General features: G+C 37.8%; 1 protein-coding gene across 2 annotated transcripts in view; it reads right to left on the bottom strand.

The window, feature by feature from the left end:
* Positions 1 to 344: 344 nt before the first annotated feature.
* Positions 345 to 13,908, bottom strand: part of LOC137266385 (uncharacterized protein ZK1073.1-like) — a 60,864-nt gene continuing 47,300 nt past the window's right edge. The window contains exons 9-14 of one of the 2 annotated variants that reach the window (XM_067801883.1): positions 10,944 to 10,955; positions 8,911 to 9,026; positions 7,545 to 7,580; positions 6,147 to 6,291; positions 5,545 to 5,596; positions 345 to 4,779 (exon numbers count right to left, since the gene is read on the bottom strand). In XM_067801883.1, the coding sequence (XP_067657984.1) occupies positions 4,568 to 4,779; positions 5,545 to 5,596; positions 6,147 to 6,291; positions 7,545 to 7,580; positions 8,911 to 9,026; positions 10,944 to 10,955 (573 nt within the window). In that variant the 3' untranslated portion in view covers positions 345 to 4,567. The remainder of the gene's footprint in view (positions 4,780 to 5,544; positions 5,597 to 6,146; positions 6,292 to 7,544; positions 7,581 to 8,910; positions 9,027 to 10,943; positions 10,956 to 13,908) is intronic. The other variant, XM_067801884.1, reaches the window with a different exon arrangement.

Genomic DNA, 13,908 nt, shown 5'->3' with positions numbered 1-13,908 from the left:
CCAAATTCTGATACCAAATACATCTTGCTGTACTTCAGGTAGACCTATCTCCTTTATGTTGCAGGACAGCAGGAGATTGACACATTTATTGGCCCATTGGCCTCAGCACATACATTCTCTTAAAACATTTACCTGAACATATACTGGACCAAATGAGTTAGGGATGTTGGTATTTTTATGATTGATACGTCATCAGTGTGTCAATGAATCCATAAATCATTATTCAAATCGCAAAATATGCATATATCATTAACTATTTTTGTCCAGTACATAACAGTGCTGACAGATGCAGTTCTGATGGTGTCTTGAAGGGAGCTCTCTATAAACTAGAACAAAGAAAGACATATTTGCAAATACTTTATTTCAAAAATCTTGACATCAATTACCCGGTAATGAGGTTTATGGGTTCATTTCATCTTGATTATTCAAATTCATCATATTCTAAAAATAAGACATGAACTGATAGCAAACATCTACAAGGAGAATGTGAGAACACAGCTTGTTGTCCTGATGTCCAAATGCTCTAGAATTCTGCAAAAAAGTAGATCAGCCATAGCTTATTGCAATATTTTGGTCTATGACTGGCTACAGTAAGGTTTATGGTTCTCAGCAACACATTAAGTAGTACAAGCTCACATGTGGCCAGCAATCAATGTTCTGCAAAACAGGGAGCAGACTGTGCTTATCTTACATTCTGATATCTACTCCTAAGTAAAAACATCATAAGCAGAAGCTGCCTTACAAAAATAGGATTCCAGATCTCTTTAACTGTAATCTCCAAAATATTCATAAAAACATATGGCTTCTATGTAAAGAATTGATATATTGTCGGCTCAACATCAAGGCCATCTGTTTGTCAATCAAGCACTGACAGGAATCAGAAGAGATGACCCCCACTTGCTTCTCATGAATAAACCAACATCTGACAACAAACAACAATTCTGACTACACAATTGGAGATGTACAGAAGGCTTATGGACTAATATCACACAGTTGTTTCTTTACAAATAGATCAAACAGTATTGGCTCAAAACGTCATCTGATGTCCATCACATTGTGTGAGAACACGGTTCACAACAACCATCATTTGAAACTGAATCACTGCATACTTTGTCATGACACTTAAGAATTGATGTCTCCACACCAGAGGATTCTTCACAACTTGCTACATACAGGGTATGAACAAAATACTTAAATAAACTGTTACCTGTACTCTAACTATCAATGAAACCAACAAACATAGGACACAAACAAGTCAACTGTCATGAATAGATTATGTCTGTTCTAACATTCAAGCAAAGGCCAGTACTTCTTATCACTTCTTCAATCTTCAACCAAATAATCCCAATAAAGACTGGTCAGAACAGTGCTGTTAGGACACCACACCATACGTCTCAGGTAACACGAAACTTGTCCATAACCTTAGTAACATTTCAAAATGTTCAAATACAACTTGAAAACAACTTCTGTAACAACACTGGTCAAAGTAAACAAACATGGGTGCAGTTGCTATCTTTATTGCAGGGCATCATGACCGGCCCACTGTTGTAGTAGATCCATAGTTGACGAAATTGCTGCACTGACAACACTCAACATCTCATGGCTCAACTGTCTTATTCTGAATTTGAAAGTAGCCTCACTGAGAAAAAACACCTCAAGGCTACTCCCAAGCCATTCCTGCTTTAACTGTTATAGTCCAACTTACCAATACTGAGGCAGTGACACTCACATGTCACCTACCCTTGGTTTCATACAAAAGATGTCTTTACAAATGTGACAATATTTCCACTCCATTACATGAACATACTTGACTCCAGAGATACCCAGATGAAAAGATAAATCATCAGTCCTAAAATATCATTAAAAATATAAAGGAAAAAATACATCCAAGATCAAGGAGAAAACATATCTAATGTCACAGAGAAGACATATTTCTTGTCAGGCATCCTAAACAGAGCAATGTGTATTTGCAAGATGTCATTTTGTCACATTAATTTCAAATTCATGAATACCAAATTATTATTTGAACAAAATCCCTGCAACCCATGAGCAACTGACAAAACAAGATCAGACTACAATAAAACTAACAATGGTGCACTATACTTGTAACGATGTGAGCAGAAGAAAGCAGACCATTTTCACAAGTGTCAACACAGATATAGGGAATGATTGATTATATGTGGTTTATAAGTATCTGTAACAACTTGCCACCATCTGCTTATAAAATACAGTAGAATATATATGATGATATTGTATGTAAGTAACCAAAAAACACATCTATAAAGAATATAAAATAAAAAGGTGTACAGTCACAATCATTGGAACAACATTGTTATCAGCTCTATCAACATATACACATTCATGTTTGAAAATCAATCATTTACCACAGAAACTTCAAAGTAAAGCTTCCATGTTTGACAGAATGCTTTGTTTGACAGTGTTAAAGAAGTGTTGATCTGTACACAGAGAAAACAAAGGTGTTTAGTTGATAGATCTGTAACAAGTATGTCCAGTTAGTTGTTGACTACAAGGATAAGCAAATTATATATACCTCTAACAAACATTTAAGTATGATCTGAGAGCTACAGGAGTTCAAGAGTCCAATCTCTACAAAAAAATAGTTCAAACACAACATTTTGTCAGCTGAGATTGTCTGGACTTGCCGGACGTTCTGGTATGAACAGAAGCAGCCACAATCAAGGAACGTCAAGTCTACAATGTTGTATATGGTGTGCTGCCTTTGTTTAGTAGTGTTTTCAACACTAGATTATGTAGGGTGCAAGATGGCTGACAAGTAAGCAACACTAGTGAGTCTGTCGTCATATGCCTGTTTTAAGTATTTCAACTGTTTCGATTTTCAGTTTCCATATAAGATATCACATCACTGCAACTGTTGGTTTGGTTAAAATATTTGTACAAAATAATTCAAACAAGCCATTCTGAAGATGACTAACTGATGTTACATATGTTCAATACATACAGAATATTTTGTCAAGAAACATAAGAGCTATTACTGCAATGCAAATGCTGTTGTACACAAATAAAGAGCATAAAAATGTCTTTCATTCAGTTAACATCAAGAAGAATCATTGGACATTTTCACACCATGCTTAGTGAAGAATCAATAATGTTATAAGAACATCATTGTTGAGGCTACATTATTGATATGAAGTTTAGCTGAAATATCCTGACATTACTACACTCAACCTGAAGGTCACTTGTTGAATGCTATTATGGTAATCATTTGGTAATCATCACTGTCAGACACATGATATCATGTAGTGTATGTGGTCAAACTGTTGGGATGAAATCAACATGAACTGAATCAGCCTGGGCACTGACCCCCAGCTGGACTGCATAAATGCTAGAAGCAGACCAAGCTGGATGTCCCCTACAGTTTACACACACAGGTAAAACAGACCTGATATGGACGAACACCTTCGCTGTCTTCAGTACTCACAAAATAAGAAACACTTATCACTGTGCTTCAAGCAAATGTCATTTAATCACAAGCATTACAAAACGTTTGGCGTAAGATGTGCAAACACAAATATGCATTCAAAAGGTCAAAGATGCTACATACCAGCTGAGTATTTGTATTGAGTTCACTTTCCAAAATATTACTTCAATAAGCAGAGACACAACTCATTCTACCGCAACATTAGACCCAATTTACCACTTAACCAAACAAAATCAAAACAAATTTGTACTCAACAAGAGAGAGAATTCTCTTTCTGAAAAAAATGTATGCCCCATAAGGGAGAAAACTCCCCTCAACCCAACACTGTGGGTACAAAGTAGCAACTACAATCAATTTTCAAGTCTAAAATAACAGTTTCAATCTTTAATATGAAACACAATTTTGCATATCAATTTGATTTGATGGATAGCACCACTGTTGTCTCCTGAAGTGACACTATTCAAGTAAAGTACAAAAACAGTGCTCATATATTGACATTTGCTTGCAGCATATTGCAGTGTTGATGGTAAATATAATCCTTGTCTCGCAGCCAGGTCAAGCCAACAGTAGAAAAGTCCAACAAGTCCATCACATCCACCCAGTACCAACTGAACTCACATATTTCATCAACCAATAAGAGACGTAACCAAGGACTATCTAAAAAAATACCATGAGAAATACCAAACACAGATAATACGACTGATTGCTTTTGTCATACATGCACATGTGTACATCTGGGTATCAACACCTGGGTACATGCTACTCAATGCTGCAGCTACCCTTCGAGTAGCAACACCTGCAATTCTAGGTAAGCATGATAAAAGACTTCTTCAATACATACAAGCCCAAACCAATACAACAATCAAGTCGTTCAAGTGCATAGCATGGTTGTAATGGGCATTTGTCTTTCTGTCAATACCATTGGCCGCAATCTGTTTGGACTGACGGACTTCCACAGCTGCTGGCTGCAGAAAATGTTGACACTGTATGCCCTGCAAGGACAAGGACAAACAAGACCGGACCTACAAGCCTCAATCTCTCTGACAAATATACACATGGAGAACTTCCCCCTCCCACCTTCCCCTCCTCAATATTCTGGGTCCCTGTTTAACTCTTGGTTGGGCTGGTGGATAACACACTGCCTGAAGGTGGACTGGAGCTCATCTTTGGGGGAGATACACCAAACTTGGGGGGACTCATGGAGTAGATGCCCCTTGGCTGGTCAGCCTCCTCCATGGACATGCTTCTGGTGCGGCAGGGTGGCGTACCACCCTCAAAGGAGGAGGATCTCTGTCCCCGCATCATTGGTACCCCACCAGCTGGAAAAAGAGATTAATCATACAGAAATTGTCAACTGTGATCTTACAGTTTCTTCTTTGTTATTTAGCACCCAACTCAACAATATTCCAGCTACTTGACAGTATGCTCTAATTTACATGTCTGGACCAGATAATCCTGTGATGAACATAATAGGCACCGATTTACGCAACTGGGATACAATAACATGCATCAATCAAGTCAGTAAGTCTGATCACTAAACCCTAGTGTGACTCAAGATCACTTTTCACCTTGATGGCTATTTTTAGCTTCTGTAGTTTGGCAAGCTTTCTTATACAGATGTTAGCTCTTGTTTCCAATTAAATTATTACATTATCACCCTGAAAACATCTGTATTAACATTAAATTTAAGGAATGTGTCATAGCCTTTGTGTTCTTCATGAGAACTACACATACAGAACGCATGTACCCTACCTTCTTGTACCTCTTGTAACATAGTTTTAATGGGCACAATACACACAAAGAATGTGACTCACTGAGTTTAGTTTAAAGCAATATTCAGCAATATTCCAGCTGTAAGACATTGGTCTGTAATATGGAGTCTGGAAAAGGTAATCCAGTGATCAACAGCAAGAGCATCAATCTACACAAATGGGGTACAATGATGTGTGTCAACAAATGCGGCAAGCCTGACCAATGGTTCCCATCAGTTGCCTCTAACAACAAGCATGGGTAAGTGAAGATCAACTCTAACGCATATCTTCACAGGTCTACAGAGGGCAAAACTAGTCAAACAAAAAACGTACCAACACCTAAGCCCTGCAGAAAGTACAAGAAGCTCTCAGCAAATCTTGCAGGCTGCAATGAGGGAGAAAAGGCAATATGAAATAACAATAACACAGTGGCAATAACAACACTAGGTAAGCTAGAAGAAGGACATGTCATGTCTTCTGTAACAGGAAAACTATACTGAGCCCAGCTGGCAACCTTGCTAAGCTTAAACTACACACTAGATGTAGTCAGAAAACTCAAATTGATTGTATATCAGCTCTCAATAAATCCTAATAGGAGTTTAGGTTTAGACTGCCTTAGGAATATTCCAGCAGTGACAAGGTGGGTACACCACAAAGTGGGCTTCATACGTTGTGCCCATATGGGGAATTGAACTCAGGTCATGGGCACAGTGAGCAAACACCTTAACCACTATACTACCCCACTGCCCCTCTTCTGCAATGACCTTGACACAAAATATGCAACAGATTATAGATCCTACTAGTCTTTCCTAGTGAAGGAGGAGGTGGAAACATACATTTTAACAGGACATCTACAGTCCCATTTTAATGAGGTTTCTACACACAATTGAATAAGTGAAAATTAGACAAACTTTCGACTTTGAGTAATTACTTACCCTCTCCTCCAGAACATTGGCCACTCCATCAACTTCCAACATCTCAGTGTTCTTCTTGGAGATCTGATCACTCATCTTCTCAAACAGTACGTGAACTGGGTGGTTAGCTGATGCCTTTGACCCTGTCACCATCAGGATAGGGCACCTGGCAACATTATGCAAACATGGTTCAGATGATAAGTGTGTGGGGGAATGTAGTTCTCATTACAGTCAGTAATGTTCAAATTCCGTGAAGATGTCGTTAATTGGAAGTTTTGCTTATAAATAAGACGACATGCAACTAATTAATCTAAATATTATGCTTGTAGTGAATTCTCTATGGTCAGTGACTAAGTGCAGTTTTACACTGCACTCAACAACATTCCAGTTATATTTTTAAATAATCGGGTCTGGACCAGACAATCCTGCGATCAACACCATGAGCATCAATCTACATATCTGGGATACAATGACATGTGTCAACCAAGTCAGCAAGCCTGACCACCCAATCCTGTTAGTCACCTTTTACAACAAGCATGGGTTACCAAAGATGAATTCTAACCATTCAAGGGTGAAAGCACTACAATGCAAATAACATACATATAAAACTCTTAGGTTATGAATACAAATACTGGGAATATATATCAGTGAAACAATTAGAAACAGGAACACAAAGTCATCAATATCCCCTGCATAATACAAACAAGTCAAACTTGTTGCCATGGAAACCCAAAAATATATTTTATTCAGAATTCCAAAACTACTAATAGATACCAGTACATCACCAGACCAATCTATGTGCCAAGTTGGATGAAGATATATTGAAAGGATTTACAGTTCTCCTCCGTAAAAGAGCACTACCATCAAATTCAGTTAAATATAAAATCTGTTGCCATGGAAATGCAGAAATTTATTTCATTAAAAAAATCCAGAACTACCAAAAGGCACCAGTACTATCTATGAGCCAAGTTTGGTTTAGAAATAATGAAAGGTTATTGAAGTTCTGGTCCGGAAAAAGCACACCCACAAAAAGTCAAAGTCGAACTTGTTGCCATGAAAACACAAAAAAATATTTCATTCAGAATACCAAAGCTACCAATAAGCACTAGTACAACACAAGAGCTATCTATGTGCCAAGTTTGGTGAAGAAATACAGAATGGTTTTGAACTTCTGCTCTGGAAAAGACAAATGTGCATGGATGCACGGACGGACAAATGCACCGACAGAGAGCATTTTAATACCCCCTGCAAAATCACATTAATTTTTAATTAAATACGTAAGCATGTGAACTATTTTCACACATTTTTGGCAATACTTACTTTTGAACCACTATGCTACTCCTCCATCCTGTTGTCATAAATCACAGAACATGTTACAACAGAGTGTGATACGAGATTCTACTTCAACCATATACTTACTTGATCTTTCCAATGTTGTCAGCAATGTTGGAACGTCTGAAATGATGAACACATAAATGTTAACATAATATTATAATGAAAACAAGCATAAATTTTAGGACTAACAAATCAATACTTAAAAAAGAAGTATCACTATGAACAGAATCTGTAAAAAGAATGCCAGTCGGTGTGAGTGGTCAAACTGTTTGGATGAAATCAACATGAAGTGAATCAGCCTTGGCACTGACCCTCACCTGGACTATATAATGCTACAAGCATGCCAAGTTGGACGTCCCCTATGATTTACACACACACGAAATACATGCCTGATATGGACGAACACAAAAATGCATACAAAAGATCAAAGATGCTAGATATCAGCTGAGTATTGTATTGAGCTCAATATCCAAAATAATACTTCCATAAGCAGAGACACTTTTCTATGCTGCAACATTAAACCCACTCTAGCACTTACCCAACAAAATTTAAACAAATTTGTATGCACCAAGGGAGAGAATTCTCTTTTTGAAACAATGTATGCTCCAGAAGGGAGACAACTCCACTCAACCAACCACTGCACGTACATAATAGCAACAATAAACCATTTTCATGCTTGAAATAACAGTTCAAATAGTTAATAATACGCATAACTTTGCTTATTAATTTGATTTGATGGATAACACCATTGTTTCTTCCTGAACTGTCACTATTCAAGTGGAGTACAAAAAATACCAAAATACTTCAACAAAGGTATCACCATGAATGGAAATTAAAATGAGATCTGAATTCTACAAGCACTGTTAGTGACCAGTCTGTGTCTGGGTAACAGCATCAATAAAAAATTTTCATTTTTCGGTGCAATTAGAGACTCCAAACTAAAGCCTTAAACAATCTATAGATGGATTACTATTTTCACTATACTCTACTGTACAGTCTGTCGGCCTTCAAATGAGAATGATGAATGATTAAATAACTCGAAATAGGGATAAGTCCACAAAAATAAATAACACACATGGTCCTGAAACCTCCATACCCAACAGGACCTGAAATCTGACATTTTATGATCAAAATACATGTAGTTGTTTAAGAAACTATCATGTAACAGCTTGTGGCACAGCATCGGCATGCACTTAAGATGCAACCCAGCACAGCCCTTGACTTGACAGGAAACTGCCAGCATTGTTCCACCAGCCATTTGTCACCCTCGATGTGAAAATTAAACATGGAACAATGTTACATGAGAGTTTCTGGTATACATTTTTGAGAAAATCTTAAACAGTATGAATTACAGCACTAGAAATAATATACTGAAAGATATGTTAACTTTTTTTAAATCTTTCACATATTTCTTGCTTTGACACTCCTATTAATATCAGAAGGTTCTTACTTCATGAAAGCCTGGACAAATCTCTTAAGGTTCCTGGGATTGATCTTTGATCGGAGAGACTGCTGGAACGACTCTATCACTTTCTCCAGCTGCTCCTTGTTTTCAGCTTTCTCAAACTGCAACACACAGCAAAACAATCCTAAAATCATGACCAAATTCAATGTAAATAAGGAACAAATGTAGATCAAAATCCTAACATTCTGTAAATTTGCAATACCTATTTGTGGCTTCATTTTGAAACTTACCGACATCAAAAACACACCATCTCCATGTTTCTTGAATGCTTCACATATTGTGCTTAAGTAATACAAAATTCATTTATCGTCCTTTCAACCCATGTTGACAGATCTAAAATTCATTGCACAAATGAAAAAAATTCTCTGGAGTTTTGAAATGTGTTACATGCAAACGTCTAATATCAAGTGTAGGTCAAACGAAGTTTGAAAATTTTGTATAAACATGCTGGTTTATTTGCAGACGAAGATCCAACTTTTAATGGATCTAAACCATGCATGGCACAAGTGCTCGTTTTGACTTCACTATTTCTTGTTGACAACACAATTTAAGGACAATCTAAAACATAATATCAAGCTTGTGCAAGTTGATGCCCTCATTCAAAATCAATTTATATAGGTCCTCTAACACATACATATTACAATGAATTAGTCTTTACAGGAATCTCTTAAATCTAATTTTTATATTATGTGCACTATTACCAAGAAAGCTGCATCTATGAATGTTGTGTTAAAACAGGAGAAATCTACCATGTGTTCTAAAAATACACATAAAGATGAGCACACGTACAATAGAAAAGATTTACTCCACTATCTCAAACCTTGTGTACTGTGAATACATTATTGTTGAAAGATAACTGTTGTGTAGAGAAAGGTGAAATCAGTCAAAATGTGCACCGTTCATCATTTACTGAACAAACATATTGCCTCAGTCAAGTACAATTATTATTTTTTCCGCATGAAATCCCTGAAACAAACATTGTCAGACATCCTACTTTACTCATAAATCTGTCGAAATAAGCCTATGACAGCGCTACAACAAATCACTACATATATCTACAAGTTGAGACTTCACTGAGGTGCTATGTAACAGTATTATTAACCAGCTAAAATTGTATCTATGACAGTGATGACTTACAACTGTCTGGATCAAGACCAGGCTATTGTATATCAACATACAATTAGGAAGAAAATGTGCAATAGTCTACCCAAGTGATCAATTACATGCAAATATTGTATCAATATCAGGCATCAGTTGTCTCATAATTAACAAGATTCAGAACAGGAACTACAAAATAACAGTACTAATTACTGATTGTGTAGTAAGGCAAACAACCAGATTCTCAACAGCTGTACTGAAATGTTATCATGGACGTACTGACATCCTCAATCTCAAAGTAATTCCTACTTGCGAATCCCATCTATGTTACAGATTAGCTGTGCCCAGAATATTGCAGATTATGTAGGCACATGTTAATGTTAGGTTAACACCAGGTTAACATTAGGCAAGCATCAGTTCTAAAATGTTAGTGTCAAAACTGACAATATTATTCTCCATCAGAAGCATGCAGTTAGCTAGATTCTGAATATGATCATGATACGTCATACAGATATTTTAATACTTAGTACTAACTCCCCAAAGCCATTGTTAAGGCTGATCATTACTGATCATCTCATCAGGCCTTTGCCCTTATAAATCTGAAGTAAATATATACAAGTAGAAAATAAGGCAAGGTGTCCATGTAAGCTCCTATCTACTCTATTGCACTGTCCCAATCTTCCCAAATACATTTTTCATAACTATCTGCAAGGAAACATAAATTTACAAGACAATTAAAAAAAAAAAAAAAACAATATTAAAATATAGAACTGTAGAATTCTAACAAAGCAGTTTTGGGATTTATCAAATGTCAGTTTTCAGTAAGGTGATGAGAAGATAGAGTTACATGAACACATTTCAGACAGACATAAACTGAGTGAGAGTAAGTAAAAGTAGTTTTCTCCAAAGCTAGAAGTTACCTCATCAGTCGACTAAAGCCATGAAAGAAAACATGAAAAGAAAGTGAAAGTTGATGTCAACTCTTGCATTGTGCAAGTGCTGCTTGACAATAGTCCTTATAAATGACCCCATCTTCTGTAGAATCAAACAGAAGGACCAAACATAGCAATATATACATATGGAAATTAATTAAGCAACACCAAATTCAAAGACACATAAAAACTTAACAAAGTTTAACGAAGTAATTTTGATGATTGATTATTCAATTTTGATGTATTGACATACAGCATGAGCTTTTCATGGGTTGATATGACGCGCGTGAAGCTTGCACAGCGCACGTGCATTGCTTTAACCTCAACTTTCGAAAAATGCACTTTTTCCCTGGGGTGTTTACAAGCGCAGGTTGTCGATTGCATTCGGTTTTTCATTCATTTCAATGTCATGGCACGTAGGAAATTATCAGAGGCCACTCGTTGGCAAATAATCGGCATGAGGAATGCTGGTATGTCTCTAAGACAAATCGGGACTCAAATCGGACGACATCATTCCATAATTTCAAAACTTTTGAAAAAATACCGGGCCACTAATGAAGTTAAAGACCTGCCTAGACCAGGAAGACCCAGGAAGACCACAGTCCGGGAGGACAGAGCTTTACTGAGACTTGTACGGCGCAGGTCCTTCGACTCGAGCTCTCGGTTGAGACAGGAGTGGCTTCCAGGGAGACCCATCTCGAACAGGACTGTTCGGAATCGTCTGAAAGCTGCAGGATACCGGGCAAGGAGGCCAATCAAGCGACCCAGACTGTCTCCAGCCCATAAGGCAGCCCGACTGGCCTGGTGTAATGACCGTTTGCACTGGAACATTGCCTCTTGGAGGAAGGTCCATTTCTCAGATGAGAGCCGGTTCTTGCTGCACATGGTGGACGGTCGTACTCGGGTCTGGAGGCAGAGGAACACAGCAATGGCTCCACGGAACATCCAGGAGACTGTGGCCTTTGGGGGAGGTTCCGTTATGGTATGGGGGTGCATTTCCATGAACTGCAAGTTGGATATCATTACCATCCGTGGCAACCTTAACGGTGTTCGTTACCAACAGGAGGTTCTTGACAGGGCTGTGGTACCTCATTTTGAGAACCATCCTCTGGCAACGAGACCCATATTTATGGACGACAATGCTAGACCTCACAGGGCGCATGCTGTAAATGATTTTTTGCGGCAAAATGCAATTGACAGAATTCCATGGCCTGCCATGAGCCCTGACCTCAACCCCATTGAACATTTGTGGGACTTTATTGGCCGTCGTGTGAGGCAGAGAGACCCACCAGTCCATAATCTCAACGAATTGACGGCTGCCCTGCATGAGGAGTGGAACAGGATCCCCCAGAATCAGATCCGGAGACTCATCCAAGGAATGAGGAGGCGTCTGGAATCGGTGGTGCGTGCGCAGGGAGGACACACTAGATATTGATGAAAGTCGGTGTGCAGACTCTCAGATGACTGTTCTTTCTTTCCATGTGACATTTGTGTTAATACACCTGACAACAACGTCTGTGGATGAATAGTAAATTGTGTCCATTTTTTCATGAATTTAAGACAGTTTTAAGAATTTGGATTTCGTTGCAATAAAGCAAAGTCTTGATACTTTTTCCCTTTAAGTTGTTTGTCAGAGATCGTCTGTTGAATAAAAAAGTGTCAAACTATATCAACCCGGCATATTTTGATTGTCAGAACACTTCAAAGTTGCTCCAATAGAAAAAATTGGGGTGTTGCTTGATTAATTTCCAGGTGTATATATTTGAATATCAGAATGGAACATTGTAGATGAGAATTGGACGAGAAGTAAAACAATGATAGGAAAATCAATATTCTTTGTTCTAGAAGTATTATCTGTTTCAAGGAATGTAACAGATGACAGAGATGAAGGGGAAAGATTAATGAGACCTAACTGGGTAACACTGTGAAATGTGAATGTACACTTAGGATATTGTAGGATAATGGACTGACAATGTGGTGAATAGAGTGTCCTTGGCCATGTTATGCCTAAAAGTTGGTACTTGTTCTTACCCTGCCTGGCCCTCAACACTGGAGGATAAGAACATGAACCGGCCAGTTCCTAGTCATTACATACTGAGGGAAAAAGTAAGGGATCACATGAAAGTGTTTGTTTCCAGGATTCTTCACAAGCTCTGTATCACACAGCCTGTGAAGACACCTAGAACAAAATAAAGGAACACTTTTGCTTTCATGATCACTTACTTTTTTCCTCAGTATATTTTGTCTGTGTGGTGTATCCAAAACTGCAACAGGGTATCTCAGTGAGCTAGCAGTAGTCTAGACAGAACACACATGCAGGCATGTGATGCTACACATCACTAAGTTTCACAATCTCAAACCCCACCTCTCCTCACCTCAGACACAATTAAGCACATTATATTTAATGACCCCCTTTTGAGCTTCATTTATTCGTGCATGAAGATGCTAGCATTAGTTCATCACTGTCAATAACTTATCACAGGCTAGGAATCAGAATAATGCACATGAACGAAACACACAAACACAATGGAATAAAATGCATAGAACATAAGAAGTCAAAGCGAAGAACAGACATGAATAATGCATACTGACTGAAATTTCCTCATGCTGATACCAAACTATGATTAAATTTCAAGAAAAATATTTAGCATCTACTAGTAGGTTTTTCACTGGGCAAAATTCATCCAAATTCAACACATATATTTTTCAATTTCAAAATGAGATGTTACAAATGCTATATTTGGGAATACACTTTCTCAGTGAATTACACATTCCAGTACTTTTGACATGACTCCTATCCAGGATTTAAACCCACTCTCTAAGAATGAGCCACAAATTGCCAGCATACAAATTCAGTGATCACAAAAATGGAAATCCGGAAACTCATAGGCAAGGCAATATATGTTGTGTATCTTTCTCACAAGTACTTTATTTGTACATCACTGACGAAGTG

Source organism: Haliotis asinina, chromosome 15, assembly GCF_037392515.1.
Source record: "Haliotis asinina isolate JCU_RB_2024 chromosome 15, JCU_Hal_asi_v2, whole genome shotgun sequence".
Classification (NCBI taxonomy): Eukaryota; Metazoa; Mollusca; class Gastropoda; order Lepetellida; family Haliotidae; genus Haliotis; species Haliotis asinina.
Note: the sequence above shows the minus strand (reverse complement) of the source record. Positions and strands in the feature narration are given on the sequence as shown.